The sequence below is a fragment of the Rhea americana genome, unplaced genomic scaffold (assembly GCF_003343005.1).
Source record: "Rhea americana isolate MKP2758 unplaced genomic scaffold, rheAme1 scaffold_0, whole genome shotgun sequence".
In the NCBI taxonomy this organism is placed as follows: domain Eukaryota; kingdom Metazoa; phylum Chordata; class Aves; order Rheiformes; family Rheidae; genus Rhea; species Rhea americana.
In genome coordinates this window covers 3,619,866-3,641,487 of record NW_028185037.1, presented here as the reverse complement: position 1 = coordinate 3,641,487, position 21,622 = coordinate 3,619,866, and the positions used below count along the sequence as shown (strand labels likewise).

Sequence of the window (21,622 nt, the reverse complement as noted above, 5' to 3'; positions counted from 1 at the left end):
AATGAAGAATTGAAAGGGGGGCAGGGGATAATAGTTTCCTTGCAACTGTATAAAACAGATGAAACCAGAYTAAAGATCTTTGAACTGAATACCTTTTTTTCACCACATTTGAAACCTTTTCAAAAAAAGATATATACAGAATTCAACAACCACTTATGGGGTGGGAGTCAGGGTTTAGCTTTAAAACGGCTTATGAAACTTAACAGACTGCACACTGGCAAATTAGTTTACCTGATTTTTTTTTTTATCAGAATGGCAACATTCTTTGGCTTTTGAGATTCAAGACTTACACRTACAATTCTAAAAAAGTGTAACATTGCAATGCTGCTTTGCATTATCAACGAGTTCAGTCCCAAGCAGATTGTATCTGATCAGAGAAATATAATCCAGTTTTCTGTATGAAAATACGGACACACATAACATGACCAGGACACAGATTTTCTGATATCACTTGAATTTTTTCTGTCTCTTTATAAGCATGAAATATGCCTCCTATTGAAATATATTTTTCAATAAAAATGTTTTCATTTTTTTTCTCCTACTTTGCCCTTCAAAAGACAAAATGAGATCCTCAAGACTGAAAATGCAGAGTATGTGCATTCAAACTACAAATAAAAGACCTGATATGATTGAAATAAACAAAATCATCTTTTCTTATTTGAAATTTTAATGTTGAAGTGTTTTTAAGCACTTGTTTTTCAAAAAGAATAACATCAGTAAATATTTTGCTAATTTCTGATATTTTAGAAACCACCTGCTGATTCACAAACAGTTCTCACTATATTGTGCTAACAATATTAGTCTTCTCATGATTACACTCCAGTTCTGCAAGATGCTGAGTACTCACAACCCTGATGAACTTTTCTGAAAATTGGGCAAAAAAACTCACAAGAGCTAGTCACGTCTGTAACTGCTGCATGTATAAAACAGATTTTTCCAAGTATTAAGATCTAATCGACAGGGATTTCCCTGCCTCCATCCAGTCCTAACTAAAACAAAAGCTAAATGCTTTTTCCTTTGTAACTATTTCAAACAAAGCACTTTATAATTGGCATTCACGAATAATAGGCATTATTCTAATATCTATTAAGTCTAGATTGACTCTAATGCAAGGATGTCTTAGTGGCGGAGCCAGAAATCAGACCATTTCTCTCCCCCTTTTCTCTTCCTAGCGAATATTGGGGGTTTGATTTGTTTCTTAATATATAGCCTTTAAGGGTAATTTGCTAGGATTATGATTTGCATTGTGCAAATAAGTCTATTTAAGTCCATTATCCTGCATTATAAAGTAATTTCTGACACCTAAACAGCACTCAATTTAATTACAACATACTGAAACAGTACAGCTGACTCCCAAAGGAACCTGGTTGGATCAGAAGATGATGATATATGCTAGCTGCTGATCATCTTTCATGATCAGATCTGCAATCAACTGTTTTAAACAACAGTATCAGAACATCTGCACTGCTGTGGCAAAAAAAAAAAAAAACGTCCAAAACTCATCAACTACATGCAACAATATGTGCATTCCTCAGACTTGTAAAGAGATGTATTTAAAATCTAGCAGCTTACCAATGGGGGGGGGAAGGCTTTGATTTTTATTTTGCAAGCATCAATTTCTGCAGCAGAATCTCCATTGGGTAATTTATCAAGACATGTATTCTATATCTAGTGTGGCAAGACAACAAAAACACTTATGGCCTCAAAAAAGAAAACCACTTGTGACAAAACTAATCAGCGTTTCTGGTGATTAAGTCATTCTTTCAAGACTGTCTTGAACCAATGCCCCAGACAAAACTATGCAATCATATTTGCTGTTGTCAGGATGATTTCAGCATTTTTAAGAAAAAGCTAAAAGAAAAAGTTATTCAAAAAAATCCAGAAACCTCTTCAGAAAGAAAAAAAAAGTTAACTAAAGAGACAGCAGCTTTTTTTTTTTTTTTTTTTTTTTTTGGGGGGGTGGCTCTATAAAGGAACACTAGTAAATACCCAAAACGTAGGTAGCATTTTTATCCTGGAAATTCAAGAGTGGTTTGAATCAAAAGCTTTAAGGCAGTATTAAAAGAATTGTTCCTGAATTGTTCCTGACAGTCACTGAGGACTGAAGGCCATTGCTTTCCTTCCTCAAAATGAAAGGACCTGGGAAATTACTACTCTAASAATTCATACGTGAGCAGCTGGCCAGCCGTCCTGGGAAGGCACTGTGCAACATCCATTCCACAGGCCACAGTCCTGGTTACACGGGGAAGCTTCACAGACCACTAAGACCCTTCATCTGCCTTCCCTAAGACAACGGAGAACTCACTATACTGCTCTAAAGACTCCCTATATATACTGCTTTCATACCAAGCACGCCATGAAAATTTCATGCATACATTCACCTGCACCATAGTTCTACTCTTTAAATTCAGAAAATCGAAATACAGATTTGCTTTTACAGCAACAGAGAATAACATAAAGATGCAAGTAAATGAACAAAATAAGAAGAACATTCTTCAAAATGCTTTAAAAATTTAACTGAGAGRCAACAAATAGAATTCCCAGAGAGTCCACTGTCTCACATCATCTCCATTTGCAAGGAAAACATAGAAGTATTTACATTTAGTATTAGGAATTCAGAAAAGCAAAATACACTTACAGCCCCATTACTACACGGATCTCAGCAGAAATTGCAAGGATCCTAACAGAAATTGCAAAAGACTTTGCATTTGCTTCCAAAGAAGCACTGCAGTCTAATCTACCTTAATAAGGCAATTTAAATTACTTTGAAGATCTAATATGAGTGAGAAATACAAAAACTATCTCTGTGTTCTACGATAAGGAAGTCCGGCAGCTCTGTGGAAGGTTGAACTGAATCAATAATGAACATTTGAATTCTAGCAACTGAGCTTCATCACTGTCCTCCCTCTACCAGTGCAGAAAAGAAAATTTAAAGAGTCCAAAGACATGATTAACTCTTCTGCAAACAAATTTCTGAGAAGGAAACTGGAGACTTTCAAAAGCTATTCAATGATAGTACAATCTAATCTAGCCAGACATCTAATTATACCCTTGGTTTTATAGATGTAACCCAAGTTGCTTTAACGAGCATCTTTCAGCTGTCTTGAACACTGTACCAACTCTCAAAGTCCTTGTGGTTCACTCAACGTTTCTCAGACTGTACTTTCGAAACTGCTAAAGACTTTGATCCCTTCTCAAAAAGAAAAAGACCATAGAATCCCCACTTTTTAAAGATCATTTATACATTGTAGTGTTTATAGTTTATAAAGTTAAAAGTAATGTATCTTGTATAGTTCCAAGCAAAGAASACACCTAAAAGAAACATTAACACTGTTGACAGAAAATGACTGCTTCTAAACTTTTATTGGTAAACTTTTTCCTGACTGGAAATCAAGAAATAACAGCATGTAAAGCTAGCAGATATAATTATGCATTCAACAATTATGTGGTGAAATGGACTGGAAAAAATAAAATTAAAACAATAAATGTTCATATTTATTTGTTAAGCATGTATGATRTGGCTGGTGCTCTATAAGGCACAAAATCCTTAAAGATTTCCTTAAAAATTTGAATAATTACTTGAGGAAGTCAGATGTAAGAAAGTCACAAAAGATGGCATTTGTTTGGATTTTAAAATAGCTACAATGACAGTTCCACACTGTGCACACATACTTGTTGCCTGGCTTAATAGGGTCACCATAATATATTTTGAAGGCATAGTTTAGAAAGAAGAATCAAAKTATGACTGCACTTTTGTACGATATGGTGCACACATTTTCCAAACTGTAATCTTGTAGTAGGATGATTATTTGAGTCATGTATGTTTGCTGGACTCATGCATTAAGGAGCGATTTGAATGAAGGAGGTAGAAGATTCTGTTACACTAAACTACAAGATTATTCTGTTAACAGGATGCAGTTTCAAAACAGGAGCAGAACATGACAGTGAATCTAGCAACACTACCAGAATCAAAGAGAAAGGGAAGACTRTAAGAACCTGAACCTGAGATTCAAAGGAGGGCTCGGAGTGCTTGGAGACATGGATATAAGCAGATAAAGAAAATTCCAAGAAAGCTTTAGAACTGAAAGGGAATAATGTTAAATTTAGCAGATGCTTTCTAAGTAACTTGTAGAAGGCAAAATAATGTGTTACGCCCTAAAAGAGAAGAGTTACCAAACACATTTCTCTTCCCCTTACTCCCCAAAGCCTCTCTTCCAGGACATGATCAATACTGATTCCTTTTGCTACCCCGTTTCTACAGTTCTTTCAATCTTCGTCAGTTCAGTACTGTTAATATGCAGAAATGCTGCAGAGATCGTTACAGTCCGCTATAAAGGTATTTCCATAATAAATGGAMACCATATGAGCAGTATTCTTAATAATTGTGTCCACTGCTTATGATATTTCCTCTCGAACTTCAGAAAGATTTCCTGCCACCTTTGACTTACACTTTGTATCCGTTTAAAAGCATAGTTAAGTTGCAGACATTGTCCTAGAACATACATCCACATTAATCCTGAAATAGCTGGCTGGACAATTAAAATTAATTTAGATGTGTGGGTCCTACTAGGTGGTTATTCCTCATGAAAATTTTAAAGGATGCCAGATCCCAAGAGCCATAAAATAAAGTTATTTTATTCTTAAGAAGTAGAAATAAATGCACAATTCATTACATAATATCTTTGAGAAGCTCAAGTGAGACTGTAGTTTCATGATACAGGAATTAGGGCAGAAGATTTTTAGAAGTTGGATGACTTCAGTGTCTCTTTTGACACTAMAGCCCTAAGTCAACTGCACAAACATTACTAAGAGGTGGTGTGCTGCAGCACAGAGACAAAACAAGAGGTAACTTCCTCAGCAGAATCTCTGGCAGAGCTATAGTACTGTGAAACTCCAGTTGAAGCAACTCCCCTCAAATTCCAAGGTTTCCAGCAACTCATAGTGAGGTTGCTTCTCCTTACTCCACCTATAACAGGCAGTATAAAATAAATTACTAATAGAGAAAAAAATAAATTATAAGAAAAACACACAGTAGAAATAAATTCAGCTTTGGTATGTGTAAGTGCAACTCCATGAACTGCAATGGGTAATACATCCCTTTCAGCCAGCACCAAATCACAAAACTCTTCTAGAAACATGCAAAGGAAGAGTTCATTCTAAAAGTTACAGATCAAGTAATAATTTCAGACCAGACTGAATGAATAATTAATTTCAGGTGCCTAGAAATTCAGTACCGCTGAAATTTTTCCGCTAAAAAAACACAAACGCCTGTGCGAGGATCTGTTCTCCCCTAGTGTACACAGGGCTGAAGTACTTCAGAATGGGTATCCAAAAGAGCTAATATACTAAGTAGGAATGCAGAAGAATATAGGTTGAAGGGATCTCAAGAGATCATCCAGCTTCTGCAGCTTCAAAGTAAGTCCACTTAGATCAGGCTGCCAGGGGGTTGTCCAATAGCAGTTTTTAACGTCTTCAGATACGGAGATATCACCCTTTTCTGGAGAAGTGTTTGACCACTTTCATGGTGAAGGATTTTTTCCTAATAACTATTTGGGATTTTCTGTGTTCTACTCCTTGTGTCTGCTGTCTCACATCTTAGCATTCTACACCTCCAAGAATAGTCAGGTTCCATTTTCTCTACATCCCCCCATGAGGTAGACAGCTCACGACAGAAAAGATGAGGTAAGTTTTAGGCAGTTGCTAGTTCAGTAAGTTAACTTTATGGATGAGGGAAATATCGGAGACAGGATGCTTCACTCCTGCCTTTGATGAGCCTCAGCAATTAGGAGACACAAGATCCACTGTCCCATCTCTCCTCCAGAAAAGCTGACTATATCCTCACCTTCAAAAATTACAGAACCAGCTTATTTTAAGACATAGTTAGGCAAGATGAGAGAGGTGATTCTTGATTTTATTTAACAGACTTTTGGTTAGAAGCTTCACTCTGGAAGTAAAAGACAAATTCAGATCCTCCTTCTGCTTGCTCAAGTTCAGGTTTATAATGTACTGCCTCAGCAGAAGAAAGCTGCCACCCAGCTACAGGTTATTCCTTCTTGTTTAGCTCAAGAACTGAGCAGGAAACAGTTCAAGATGGAACAAGGGCTGAGACCAATGGCAATGCCAAGGAAGCCGCTTTGGCGGCACAGTGATGGCCGTGTGTGCCTGGCAGAGTCTGACTGCCAGTCCCTGCTACTGGCAGAGTTTCTGCATTTTGTCTAGTGGCTGTTTCATACAACATGTAGGAAGAGCAGACAGACATCACAAAAGGGAATACATACAGAGACAAGCTAGTGGAGAGTTAAGGCAGTGAATATAGATAGCATGGTACARCATAAAAGGAACTTGTTTCACAGATTGACTGTGTAAATGTGGAGTTAGTATAGCATGGGGTATTCAACTTGGTCTTGCAAAGTGGGCTAATGTGGCTAGACTGTGCATGAATACCAGCAAAAGCCCACACAGTCTGTGCATTATGGACTTTCCAAATTAGTTTCTACTAGTCTGAACATAATTTGCTCTGTGCTCCATTTTACACCACAGACACTTCTGTGTTGCAGAAATGTATTGTATTACAGAAAGGCCCTTGCACAGAGACCAACTTTTCTAAATACACATTAGGCATCCTCCAAGATTACCTACCAGGRTGCAACTGTTCAAACAACTCAGACCCAAAAATGTCTCAATTCCAAAAAGACTTAGGTATGAACTGAACATTGGCCTGCTTGCCCCTGCCAATATTAAGACAGCTCTTAGCATGCACAGATGGGAGACTTGCATGTTTGGAAAACTTTAAATTGGAACTGTGATACATCTGGAATTAGGAAAGAGGGGATAGCAGCTCAAAGGCACAYAATTTGGGCTTTGGAAGCCAGCTGCTGCCTTAAGTGCAGAAGTCTTCTTTTGCATTTAGCTTTAGTTTGCGATCTGGTACCGGGAAATCAGATTTTAAGTGATATTTGTAGAGTTATCCTTGCTGTACGTACTTTGATGATGAAATGATGCAGGAAACAAATCAGGAAACTGGCACAGGCGAAAAGGACCACATACCACATCTTCTTCTACTATTATATGCATCAACTTCTCCATTCAGATCTTTCTCATCTGCATGTCACATCATTTCAGAATTTGTTTTACCCAAAATTGGTATTCAAGTCCTCTTTTAACTGCATGGAAACAGATCAAATTGATTTCCACACTAAGGTGATCATGCCCTAATTCTAATTATGTACTGTTGTGGAGTCCAAAATCTTCAACTTAAYGTAATTGGTACTAAGCACTGCACAGGCACACACTGCTGAAGTACTAGTCTTGAGAAACAGATTCATTTGTTCCTCTTCAGCCAAGGGCCTAAGTTTAAATTTACTAAATCTTTGCAGTGCGTGTTTGGGACCTAAAAAACRAAACAAAACAAAACAAAACAAAAAGAAATACTATTTCTGCAGTATTATCTACACCCCATAATGTGTTAGTTACTTTCCATGCATACATAGCAAGATGCAGTTCATACCCCCATGGGTTGAAAATAAGAGAAATAATGATATACAGACTTCAGAATTTATTGCTACCAAAAAAGAAGAGGAAACCTTAATGMTTTGAAAAGCAGAGTTGTTGTAAGGATACGACATGTATCTATGTATCTGAAGAACCTAGTGATCCACAGTCCTCTTAAGAGGAAAGAGCTTTTCACTCCTATCAGAAACTTGAAGAAGATAAAGTCATTATGTAGGATGATTGTAATAATGATGCAAGGTTAACACTCAGACTTAAGTATTTCCAGACACATTTTCCCTGTTTGGCAGGAAACTTGTTTTGTAAGACATAGAATTGTCCTAATATAACAGCATAGCAACTGCAACTTAGAACAAGTCAGCTAATGGACTGTTAGGAGACTTTTGCTGTATAACAGCATTTAGACGCATGTATTTAAAAAACAGGTGGATAATCCAAATGTTCAGTTACTAGGACACTAACAGTTACGTCCATGGCAATTTTGTTTCTGTTCTTTAAACAAATCATCACTTGCAAGCACTAATGTTAAAACCAGAAAGCCAGTCTAGTACACAGTGGCTATAAATGCCAAATCAATTTTCAGCAGATAATAAAGTCCATGTTTTACAATCAGCAATGCACTGTTTTACTACCCAAAATGTAAGCTAATAATATATAGCTCTGCTAAATGGAAAATGCAGATACGCTGTTAAGAAACAGGCTGGCTGTGAGATGATGGATCATTTCTGCTGGGACCTTCTTAAAGCTATGTGCAAATGTTTTGAAAATATCACATGATGTGGCCATGTGTTAAAAATTACAGCCAGTTAAGTTCTCTGCTAAGAAAAATATGTGGGCAATTTATGAAATGCACTCCAGGATGGAGATATCTTAAGTAAAACCAGATTTTGAAAACAAACCCATTTTTTTGAAACATGAACTTAAAAAAAAAAAAAAGTTGCAGCCACATCTGGAGAGCAGAAGTAAAGAAAGGGTGGTCTGACCTAATACCAGGCCATCTTCTGAAAGAACAGCATTATTTCTGGGCTACAATGACTGTGATCACTGATTGTCCTTTTAAGGAAACCATGCTGAATACTGCCATGGGCAATAATAAAGCATTTTGTAGGCCAACATCTGTTCTTTGAAAGTACTATAAAATGACTGATAGATTTGTAATGTTTCATAAATAAAGTCTGGAATAAACAGCCCTTAAAAAAAAGCAAAAAACACACAGTAATCAGACAAATTTGTATATGGTATTAGATTTGAACACTGTTCCTCCAACATCAGTTATTTAGAGATAAGCAATTCCTAGAGTTCTCTGAATAGAATGACAAAATGGTTAACTTGGTTACTGCAAGCCTCMCGTTAACAAGATTACCTTTCTCTGGACTTTTCACAGAATTGCAATAGTGCCTCAAAAAAAATCTGAATTGCTTTTACAATGTTTCATTAGCAACTCTCTGTGCTGCAGCTTTTTAGTTACAGGGAAGTGAGAAGGTTAGTAGCCAATCACAATTATAACAGTACGAACAGTTTGTCTTTGAAGAGCAAATTTATTTTGTGTAAAAGTGTTATCACTACACATAAACCAGAACCCACTTTTATTACTTCCTGTTCTTTCTCCAAAATAAGGAGGACTGTGGATGTCAGAATTACTAAAGGGATGCTTCTGAACCCAAGACTTCACACAAACACAAAAGGCACTGACATAATATCAGATTACATAAAAATACACATCCTTTTAATCTTCTGTACATAATGTGCTTACTTTAAAAATACAAAATCTGCCCCAGATGGCTAATAATGCCCATTTGAAAAAAACCAACACCACAATATTAAAGGGCTAAAATATGCTGTGAACAGATTGAGAGGCAGTTCATCCTAGAGGAGAGTAAAAAAGTGCAGATGGGTGTCAAAAATAGCCAAGTGTCAGATCTGTTCAAGTATCTCCATTCTGGCACATGCTCCCAGTCACAGCTGTTAGTGTATTCTCTATATCCAAGTGCAAGGTTTTCTAACACTCAGAGCTGACATTAAAACACACTTCTTGCTTGCTACTGCTTTAAGAGACTGCTGGAAATTAAAGATTTATTTAATGTTAAAGCTTAACAAGTATCGATAAGGGTATACATACTCTAGTGTAGCACATGCCATTTTGATTAAAGATGCATGAAATTTTAACCAGCAGGTAGATTAAGTAATTTAAATGCCAAAGGCTTAATAGGTTTTCAGAAACTCCCACCTTAGGCATTCCAATACTGTTTGCTAATATCCCCAAATAACACACACAAGGATCAAAACTGATAAGACTGGGTAACTTTAGCACATTAAAATATCTTAATAGAACACAGATAGTAAACCACATGAGGAGAATAGTTTCATACAAATAGAATGAAAATGTCAGTGGATTCAAATTACGCAGAATGCAGTTTTCCAAATTAATGAATTGCCATAATATTTCTAATGAAGATCACATCCCCAGGAATATAATGCATGCAAATCAAATTTCAGTTTAAAGGGTTAAATTGACCTTTCATAGTCCTCAGTTGTTATCTATGCAAATTAATTTGCCCATATTTCAACCATATAAATCCTCTTAGCCTAGTGCTTTGAGCAAACAGAACCCACTTTCTTGTTACAACCAGAGGATCAGCAAACATACCAGCAATAGAGTATGACCATGTATAAAAATCCTGAAAGGAAAATATTCTTCAAACAACTGGCAATACCTACATGCAACTGTGGTTGCAGCAAACTGGCAGATACTGTTTCAAAACACCATCTGCGAGGTGTACAGACTCTCTGTGATCAAGCATAGCCTCTTCTGCCCATCCTACCCAAATAATCCACAAGCACCAGCCTGCTGTAGGATCTCTATCCTCCTCTTTCTCTCTCTCTCTCTTTTTTTTTTTTTTTTTTAATCTACAGACACAGGCTACTATAATCAGGCACATGGCTCTGTTCAGTCCTTACCGAAAAAACAAACAAAACACACCAAAATCAATCCACTCTGTTGTGGTCAAGTATCTCAAAAAAACCCTCAAACAAACCAGCCGGTATAGAAGCAATGTTTTCTTGGCAATAACACTTATCAATAAGACAAGTGATCTAAAGATCCAAGGACAATATTTTCATGAGGAAACCAATCTATTAAAATTTCCAGCTCTGCAGCAATTTCTCTAATTCAGCAGATTTTTTTTTCTGTTTTATTTTGTAGTAATATATTTCAATGATTTGTCTGGTGACAGCTAAGGACTGTGATTTAGGACGATGCTGAAATAATTTGTTTTATAAATCTCCTTCACTTCTCTAACATAAACAGCTTCTCAGAGAGAGAATTTCAGATGATCGGTGAACGCTGCAAATGAGCTCTACCGATCAAATGTTTGCAGATACAAGGTACAGCTGACAGTCACGAAAGACAGTCCAAAGCTATATTTCTCTGCACTAAAATTACACCCGTGMAGAGACCTGCACCCCCAAATAAGATGACTTTCTACTATTTCAATCTTTTGGCATTGAAACATCCAGTCCTGCTCTAAGTATCATCTTTGGCAGTTTCCTCAGACAAATTCCCCTCCCCCAAACATATACACAACAGAATTAGCATCTACRATCACTCCGTATCCCTATCAGCTCGCAAATCCCCATCTATATTTAAAAAAGAAAAAAAGAGGAAAAAAAACCCACTATCCAAAAACAATTAGCGTTTCCTCATTTAAAATCAAAAGAGCTGCAAGGATTTTAACTCACCAGGCATCCTCGGATAAAATATACCACACTGTAAATGGCTCTCTCCTGCAAGCGAGCGTATTTCGGGCTCAGCGCCTCCTGTTCTGGAATGAGCGCAGGGAGGCGAGGAGGGCCATCAGCGCTGGCGGTGGCAGCGTAGCTGGAGGCAGGATGCTGGGCGCGTGCGTTTGCCAGGCAAAGACAGATGGAGAGCTGACACTCTGTATTGCACTTGGAGCAGAAATGTGAATGATGACAGGAGCACATGTGGCCTTGAACCCAGCCCTGTCTCTTCAGGCAGAACAATGACAGGGATGTGTGTGCAAATTATCACAACCCCAGCTCCCCTCGGCTGACTCCTTTTACTCTACCTTTCACACCAAGTTCCAGATGACCAAAGAATAGAAAGTAGAATGCGGAGCGATAAGCTAAAAACGCTGCATTATTCCTTAAAAGTTAACCCTTTCTTCTGCTGAAAGCAATTAAGGAAAGCCTCGCTCCGAACCGGCTCCCCTCCAAAAGTGGAAACAAATCCATTCTTTATTTTAACAGCCATAATTTTGAACTCCGTGGGACTACGTCTGTTTATTTAGCTGGAAATTCAAAATGTGCAAGGAGGTATACCAGAGGGTCCCCCCTCCCTTTTTCTCCCCTCCCCACACTTTTTTCATTATTATGCTATTTTACTACAGTGAACAGAGTATCAAAATCACTCCCTTTCTCAGATTCTCAGTAGTATGTGTAAAATAGAACACACTTAGAAAGCAGACCACTTCTATTTTACTATAGYGCTTTTAACCCCCTGGGATTCCTGCATTGATATGTTCCAAACATTTGCAGCTTAGTCTCCTTTACCTTGCATGGTGATCCATGGGGGATGAAAACAAAATCTTCCCTGTAAAGCTTTCTCAAAAGCTAAACAATCATGTCCTCCCAATTTCTGATTTTGCACACCCCTTAAATGTTTATCCTTCACATGAATAACGTATGCCTGGCTAGGTTCAATGCACTTTTCCCTATTAAGCTTTAATGGACACCATGATACATAAAACTACAAGTCTTTGTTATAGTGCTTTATCTAAAGCTGGCTATTTTCTTCTCAGCAGTCCCTCTTTGGTCCTTTGTAAAACATCTTTGCCTCTTAGGAGAAACATATGCCTGGCTCACATGCCTTCTGTAGCACGTACAGCCTTACACAAAATTTGAGGCACAAGGAAAAATATCTTCTTTTTCAAAACTCTCCTCCAATTTAGCATTTGCATAATCTTCTCTGTTTTAGCAAGCACCATTTTTCCAGCAATTAGCACATGGGTTCTGTTCTCTCTTCGACTTTGCCTTTTCAGGCTACATTTAAGCCCAGATAGAAACACATTCAGATTTTCAGAAGCTGCAGTCTTGTCAGGATAAGACTCATCCTTTTGTACTTTTTTATGCAACCCCCTGATTTTGTGCTATGCCATCTTCTGCCTCTAAAACACAGAAACAACTCTGCTTTCAGGCCTTCCTTTTCCTTCCTTTAGCTGCCGCAAAGCCTGATAAAGATCTCTTTAGGAACAGAGCACACATGCGAAATTAAGCAAAAAATAGCAACCCTTCCAATATCCGGACTGAACTCCTGAATATTTTTGACTTAAAACAAATGAGTCACTTAGTTTACTGTTATGTCCACAAGAACTTTTTAACACTCTCTACATGCCGCTCATCCATTAAACTCTACTTAAATAGAGGAGAGAGACTCCAAGCACAGGCTCGGCAAATTCAGGATGATCGAAGAAGCGAACRGGCAACTCCCCTCAGCCCGGCACGTCTTGTGGCACTACCGATACGACGCAGCCACTCCTTGAGGCAATCTTTTCTTCATCTTCATCAGACAGCTACCGTAATGAAGTTCTGTATAATGGATTTTTGTGTATCCGAGAGCCAAACACAAACATCGAAAGAGGAGAATGCTTTCCTGACAGAAAGCTTTCATGAAGGGGGAAAAAACAGAGGGAGGAAAGGGAGAGAATAACCCTGCAAGTCTGTGCCACCAAGGCCTCTGAAGGATTTAGCATTCTATTTGTTTTATTATTTGATGCACTATTTAAAACCAGTCAGTCAGTATTGTATTTGCCGTGTTGTTTTTCGTTTTTAATGCTGTACTCTACATGAAAGGAAAAACATTTTCACAGTTGGAAACGCAACCTTACATCAACATCGATGCAGCCTGAATCAGCCTTAGAGTAGAAAGTAATGTGTCAAAGGTATGATGCATTTTAATAAAACTGAACAATGTTCACTTTTAAAAGTAGGTCTTAATATCAGTACATTGTAAATCCACAGACCATGGCTCGCAAAATTGAACTTCCATATGCTCTGTGATTATGCATCTTTTCTGTGTGTAAAAAGCCTTTTTAAGCTGTTATCTGACTACAGTAATTGCCATTTAAATTGATCCACGTCAACAAAACCTGGATCCCTGGAGATTCTCACCTAGAAGTCTGCCTGTGGAAGGGGCTAACAGAATGCCTGTGCATCTGAGACTACTTCAGCATTTTCTCAAGCAGCCAGCTGCATGAATAGTTTTTCCCTCTCATTATTTAATACACTGAGGCAGGCTGCAACCCATTTGGCAGTCCTCCCTGAATAAATATCTCTGGATATTTATTTTCCCCCCTTCCCATTTTTAATGCATTCACTTAAAGATTGCTGTAATAGTAATAGTTTTTGCACCATTTCTGAAATTTTAGTAGGCCAAGATGGACATTCTGTAAAATAGTTTTATTCTCCACTTCTGTCATTCTGAAGGAAAAAAAAGGGGGGGGGGGCAGAAAAAGCAGCCATTTTAACAAATGTACAATTCTGCTGTAACACAGGCATTCGTACAACATGTAATACCAAAAGGAAAACGATACAGACAGAGTGAAAGAGTGAAAATCTGGAAGATAACCTTCAACCAGTTTCTTTATGCTGCATGTTACGTTACGCCTTCCAGGGTGACTGTCTGGAAATCAGCTTCTTCTCTATCATTCAAAACATCTTACAAATAATTTAAAACAATCCTCTACAACTCTTACTTTTGAAAACAGGTGAAAGAAAGCAAAACAGTCTCCGAACTCAGGAATTTGCAAAAAAACCACGATCTATGAACCACTGATCACATAAAGTTGTTATTACATTGCTTAGATGAAAAAGAGAAATTCCATTTAAAAGTACAGATTGTCTTTTGCTTAAACCGAGCTTAATAACAGAGACTGGAAGTCCACTGAAATGCATCTGTAGTTAATGAAAGCTCTCTATTAACAGTGAGGGAAGAATTTAACTCAAAGCTTTTCTGTAGGACTTCGCAACTTCCCGCTCTACTTAGAGCGGACTGTTGTGATACATTGTGACTTCACACAGTGGGTATTAAGTGAGTTAATTCAAAGGAGCTGAAACCTCATTGATCCTAATTGAAAGCAATACACCCAACCAAATAGTTTTCTACCCCATCTGCTCTGGCCTGCCACCAGCTATTCAATACAAGAGAATTAATAGTTTCAGATATTCTAACTGACCCAATAAAAGCACTCATTTAAGCAGGACTGCATTAACAAAGTGAAAAACCAAGGGCAAAATGGGTTCAAATGGAGCATTTTACTCCTAGTTGGCTTTAACAAAGCTGAATAATGCTTATTCTGACTTTTTATGTGCAAGACTTGATAAACTGAATGAGAAGGCACTCAATGATCAGTCAACGAGCATTGATGAATGGTCATTAGGACCCCCCCAACCTCAGGGAAGGCCATTCCACAAAGTGGCGCACCAGCTTGAAAGGGCGGACTCACTAATGTCCAGATTTCCCCGCTTGCTTGTTCCACTTTCACTTTCAGACCACTGGCCACCAAATGAGGCTGACATATTGGAAAATAATCTTTTATGGGCGAGTGGTAAATAAAAATGCAGGCATTAGCTGGGCTTTCAAATTCAAATCTGCTAGTTTTGTCAGCCCCCAAACGTTTTGATTTTCCACCCAGCTGGAAGCTATTAGTGTTTTCTTAAGGCATCCCACTGACAGGGCAAACCCACCTAATGTGTGAGCTGTGGAGCTGTTGGGGGCAGACAGGAGACTACTTCTGGATGCTTTCTTAACTTTGTTCAGTTGATTGCCAAACCGAAGTACAAGAAAGGCAACACCTGAGAAAGAAGTTCACTAATTTCTTGCTGCCAAATATTTCCTGCTATTTTATGCAACAACAGGCTATGTATGACATATTGACAGTGATTGGTACATTCACGTGACTTTTTGYGTGACACTGCACCCGCCGTTGTTTTTATTGCACTACCACAAAAGGGCTCAAGCTACTAAAGAAAGGTACTTCTTTCTAAACTTCCTTTCTATTTCTTTGCTGGGAAACAGAACTAAAATATYCCAATAAGACATATATGACTATCTGTAACAGTAGCTCTTAATACATGCAATACAAAACATTTGCCAGACAACACTAAACATTTCCCTAAGCATTTCCTTATTGGCAAGGCTTTCTGGACTTCTGAAAGAAGACAAATGGGACCTTTAAAACATACATAGCTCAACAAAACACAGGSTAATTGAGATTATTTACACAAATATTTGATATTTGTAAGCTATAGTCACCAAACTGGGAAAAAATATTCTTGAAAGAAAAGAAACTGTTCATTGTGTTATCCCTAGTCCTAGCTAAAGGAATACTGGACTGAATTCCTTGCACGTGAGAAAGCCTTAATCTCTCATATTATTTCAACAGTAAAATCAGAAATTAGTCTTCTAAAAAGGATTTCAAGTCATCTGCTAAGAAAAGGCATCTTTGACAGCAGAACAGACTTGGCTATCTAGGTCTAGCCTTATTTTCTATTCTTTTTGATCAAAATAAGACAAAAAAAAATAGTTACTGTTGAAAGTGGCCAGAAAGCTTGATGGCATTTCAAGAACATTTTAGGTTTCAAATTAAGGAAAGTATATAAAAAAATCCCTCATACGAGAAGATAAATTCTAATTGTCTTAGAGYAGAAGTGCCAACATAGGCTTCAGTACTTAAAAAAAATGCATGTTTTTCTACTCTATATTTAGATTTTAGTAGGTGCACTCACACCAAGTCATATACTGGTATTGTTTTGGTATCCTTTTCTTTAACTTGAGCTGAGCTAAACAAAACTTCCATTAAGTATTTTTTTAAATATAATATTTTCTATAATATGGGTAAAATAAATCAGAATTGACTGTTCATTTCTATCATCATGTGTATTCAAAGGCAATTACCAAACCACCTGAGCATAAACATCACTGATGCACTTTAGAAAATTTGATATTGATTTGGTATTATTTCTGAAAGGATACAACAAAATACCTCAGATGCCATTTCACAGGCAGGCAAAAAGAAGACATTCTGTCTGACCCAGAGAAGCCTGGCAGATAATATCTGGTCTTGTTGAACAAGAGTCATATTTTAGGATGCAAAAAAAGTTTCCAGCTATCAGTTGTTTTTTGATTTGAAGCTCAGAGTGCTTGCTCRTTTAACATGGGTAAGGAAACTCCTCCTGCTGTAGTGTATTAACCCCAATTTTGACCTCTAATCAATGTCTTTTCACTGCATAGGATTTTCATAATAAAGATAATGTGAGAGCATATTTGTGTGAAAGAGTATCTACCACTAGCCATAAATTCGAGTCTTGCATTTTTCTTTGTAACATGTCAATATTTGTGACACTAACTAAACATATTTTATTCATTTGACAAGGACTGTTACTTTATATTGAAAACTTTTGTTTCAATGTCACCACCTCCCCATTTTGACTGATGGCGAGTTAGTTTTGTTAAAACGCAAGGGGTGATAGCGTATGCTCCAGTGAACTTTCCCTCCTCTCAGCACCAGAGACAAAAACCTGCAGCTCTGCTCTGTGCTGGCAGCCATCTGGACAGCTTTCTCTCAATGCCTGCCCCACACCACACTGCAGGCAAAATTTCAGGGCTCTAGAGCTCTGTGGAGCTATTCATGACATACCAATTTCACATTTTCTGCTTGTACGCTTGCAACAATAAATGCTAATGAGGACTATGAATGACATTTTTAAAGACAATAAAAAGGTCTCCAAATCCCTTGCATATGGAGACACTATTTTCTAAACTTCACCTTCTGTTAGGGAGCCATTACACTCTAAAGGAAAAAAAAATAACCTAAGGAGAACAATGAGATGATCAAAGCATAACCAAGTCCTTCAGAATTCCAAAGAAAACAATGTTCGCAAAGCTAGGTTAATGGCAGACAGATTTTATGCTGATGTACAGCAGTAACACTTCAGTGCAGTAACTCCGTTTTTCAATAGCCCTGCCACTTCTTATCAGAGGGGCTCATTAATTACTGTCTATCTGGGGGGGAGGCTGGGCGCACAAATCCTCTTTCACTGATCATGTCTAACCTCAAMACCATGCAGTTGGATTTTTTAATTACTAATCTTTCGATGAGTCCAAGCATAAACTGTTACCATCCATTGGTTTGGAAKTCTACGCTTCCATACAGATTGCTGTAATGACCAACGTGACAAAAGAAATAYGTAATTTTAATGTTTTCTTTTCTAAATTTGCCTCTTGCAATGCTATGGCTACTATAAATTAGAAAGTTGTCTTTACTTTTAGTAATATAGTCTGTATTTAATTAAAGATAGTTTCTCCTTATTAATAAGCATTAAAAACACTTTCAGCAAAATCCACCAGGTGGAGCAAATACACAGCAATACAAAACACTTATTTATCATCACACAGCCATTTTCAATGGGGAAAAAATGTTTTTTTATGGAGATATGACCTCCCTTCTTCACTCTTTTGTGATATATTGATCAATTTGTACTTATTTACTACATTTATAATCAAACAAAAGCTTTGTTCAGAAAGGCCTCAACACAAAGCTGTTGTGCTACGGAGCAGTTTCAACAGGAATTTGCAAACCACAATACTCATTGTACGCACTCAAAAAAGTGAAAACAATTCCAACATATTATTCAACAAAATACTATTTAACAGCATACATATGCATGTGTATGCAAGCGTATATATATGTGTATATAYAGATGCACATATTCAACAATAGAAGGATAATGCTGTGCTTGTAAAACAAACTGACAAGCTTTAAGAAAACAAAGCTTAGTCTCGCATCTGACATCAAAATCTTTACATTAGCCTCCACAATAGTGGGCTGGGGACCAGGCAGTTCTGCTTGTCTTGTTATGTGTTTATAAACACAGTAGTGTCAGGAAGTGCTCTTGTAAAGCACGTTAGTGYTCTCTATTAATACCTTATGTTTGTATTACATCAGTCAACTAATGAATAATTTCAGAAGCGCAATGGATGAGCCACGGTAAATAAATATTTAGGCATATCCATATCTAGGACAGCTAAGCATTAGTCCCCCATTTAAATTATTTGCTTTTCAGAGCCAGGGGAGAAAGCCACTTCCTCATCAAATGTTTTACTTCCTCATCAAAAGTTTTCCTGATGAATGAGAAAGTCTAACGGCATAAAGGCAGGGGGGCACTCTTTTTCACAAAGAAAATTAGGAAATCCTAACAGAAAAGTGGCTATGGGTGAGTTTTCTCACAATTATAGTAGGACAACCCACTGGCAGATCCTATAATTGCTAAAATGGCAAAACAACATTACCAAGTGAAGTGGTCTAATGCAGTTCAGCCTCTAGAAACACAGCAGAATCAGTACACAGGCTCATTCACACTTGATGATGCAAGGGGAACACCTTTCATAAGTGACCCAAGGGAAACACTGGTCTTTAGTAAAAGAAATACTCCTTCTCGTTGTTTCATTAGTTGTTCAGTGTCCTCGGTCTTCTCTTTGCTATACCACCCATGTCCTTAATTCGGCAGCGATCTCCTCATCATTCTACATACCTGCCTTCCCCAATCCACTACATGACTAGAATTTAAAGTTATAGCTACCAGCATGAAACATTATGTAATTATCAAAAAAGTTATTATCAACAGCCAACTAGCACTATACTAACATTCAGGGATAAACACTGTGCTAGTTTAGTTTCTTCTACAAAAAAAACAGCCAAAATGTGGTCACCTTAATATTGTGCAATCTGAAAGGAAGCACACCATGCTCCCTGGAAGCACAACGGATTGACTTAAGATTTGTACTTTTTGTAAGACTAAGACAAATCTTATCACAGCTAAGGAAAATTAACATACAAAATCTTTGTTACTTTAGGAACAGGAAGGAGCCGTTAGGAACACAGGCCTTTAAATATCATTTCATTTTATCTAATTGTGTTGTACACCACATGGTGCTTAGCTCTAGCCATTCAGAACAGAAGCAAGCAAAGAATGCAGAGGTGATTATGAAGTGGAATTTCATACCAAGAGCAAATTACACCACTTCACACTAGGAGAACATCTGCAAAAAGCAGCAGTAAGTGTTTGGGCACAATGCAAGGTGCCAGTTCTAATAAAGCCCTAACCAGCTTGGGAAATGCTATCCATGAGAACTTTCCTTAAGCAAGATTGTCACAGTAGAGATTCAGGGAGCTGCCAAAGCTAAGTATTTTTTTTCAGCTTCAGACATAATGTTGCTCCAAAAMCATTATCTCTGAGGGATTTCTGAGGTGGCTACCATGATTAAGGCCTATCATTTTCTGCTATTTTCAAAGATGAGCTAGACATCTGATGAGTGGGAGGAAAGAAAAGAGTGGTTACTGCTGTCCTTATGCATCAGTGGTGAGATTTCTCTTACTATTCTGCTGGTTCAGATGGCCACTGGTCAGCTATGACACAGACAGCTCATTAGACAGGGAACTCTGAAAAACTGTAAAGACATATAAAACAATGGATGGAGGGACAAGACATATGTGACTTGTAACGGTTTAATAGCACTTTTGTACACACACAATGTCCTATGTATGTACAAAACTATAGGAACATGACACTGACAACAGTGGATAAGCAGGCTTGTTTTCACCCTCTAAATACAAGCAATGCTTATTCAAACTATGTTTTCTTTAGAGTATGATGGGATAAAGAAATCTAAAACTGTGTGTTTAAGTAATTCACATTTACTTAAAGGCCCTTTTATATCAAAGTAGCATTAGGAGTTCATAATGGAAAAAAGGGTCATGATTCTAAAAGTGAAGGATTACGGACATATTTAAGAATTTATTAGATCATGATTATCGATCTGATACACTGTAACAGCTCTTTTGTTGCACCATCCCCTGCAAATCCTTCTTAGATGGAGGATTAGCGGCACAATAGATCATAATGACTCTTTTGGTCCCATTACACTATCATTTACTCACAGCTGTGAGTATCCACTGAAAGCTACACTCTCTTAATGAAGAATATCCTAAAACCCTATTCTGGTAGTGATAGTTAACATATATATGTAAGAAAGGGAGTATGCCCTTAAATCTGTATGACAAAATCCTAAGGAAATACCGGCAGGAAAAGCAGAAGTTACTGCTCAGTCTCAGTCCACTTACCAAAGTACCCTAGATGACTATCACACGACAGTGCCCTTGACAACTGTAAGCACAACTCCACAGACTGGACTTAAAGCCCGCAGCACAAAAGAAAATAAAACCACAGTTAACTTTCAGCTCTCTCTCTTCTCCGCTCCTGTAACCACAAATATCTTTCCTAGACTTGCTTTTGCCCACAACAATAAAAAGGAACAGTCACATGCTACACTGATTTCTGCTGCAAAGCCAAATTAATAAGTTCCCTCTATTCCTTGCTCCCAGCCTTGTGATCTTAAGTTCTGCCAGTACAACTGTTAGCAGTGCTGTGCTGTAAAGTAGATCATTAAAATTATCTAAATAAGAGAGTCACACTCTTTATATATCAAACAAGTCATTCTTTTCTCTAATTCTTCAGTACTTAAAAATATATTCAATACCTTTACCTAAACACAGCTTTCAGTATCTTTCAGCTATAATCATGTACCTTGAAGTTCACATCCCAAAGGACACTTTACATGTACGAGGGCCAAAATTTTATTCATGCATGAACTCCATCTCATTTACGCTGCGCAGGGCACACTGCCTCTTGATCCTCCCGTACTTGAGCAGATGCTGAAGTGTTTGCACCATCACAGTCTTATTCCAGAGAAATTTTCTTTTGGTTTTAGTGCAGCTTTTTATTTCAATAAACAGCAGTTATTAGCAAGGACTGTAASTGATTCTATCTCAATATTTTAAAATTGAACACCAGGTTGGACATCTAAGAAAATCACAGTAAGAATGGAAGTGTTTATAACTGGCACCATTGTTTTAACAGGCCATATCAGAACAAAGGTTCTGCTTTGGGTGAATAAAAATAATGTCAAGAATGAAAGAACTTAAAATGCCAAAGATGATGATTACATTCATGAGATGAGTACCACCACCACTACTAC

General features: G+C 37.6%; 1 protein-coding gene across 3 annotated transcripts in view; it reads right to left on the bottom strand.

Annotated features, from left to right (window-relative positions):
- Positions 1 to 21,622, bottom strand: part of RUNX1T1 (RUNX1 partner transcriptional co-repressor 1) — a 114,825-nt gene that overhangs the window by 69,079 nt on the left and 24,124 nt on the right. The window contains exon 1 of one of the 3 annotated variants that reach the window (XM_085307182.1): positions 11,248 to 11,603. The exons of the other annotated variants lie outside the window; for them this stretch is intronic. Coding sequence (XP_085163308.1) covers positions 11,248 to 11,254 — 7 coding nt within the window. The 5' untranslated portion in view covers positions 11,255 to 11,603. Of the gene's footprint in view, positions 1 to 11,247; positions 11,604 to 21,622 lie in introns of those variants that run through there. 3 annotated transcript variants of the gene reach the window in all.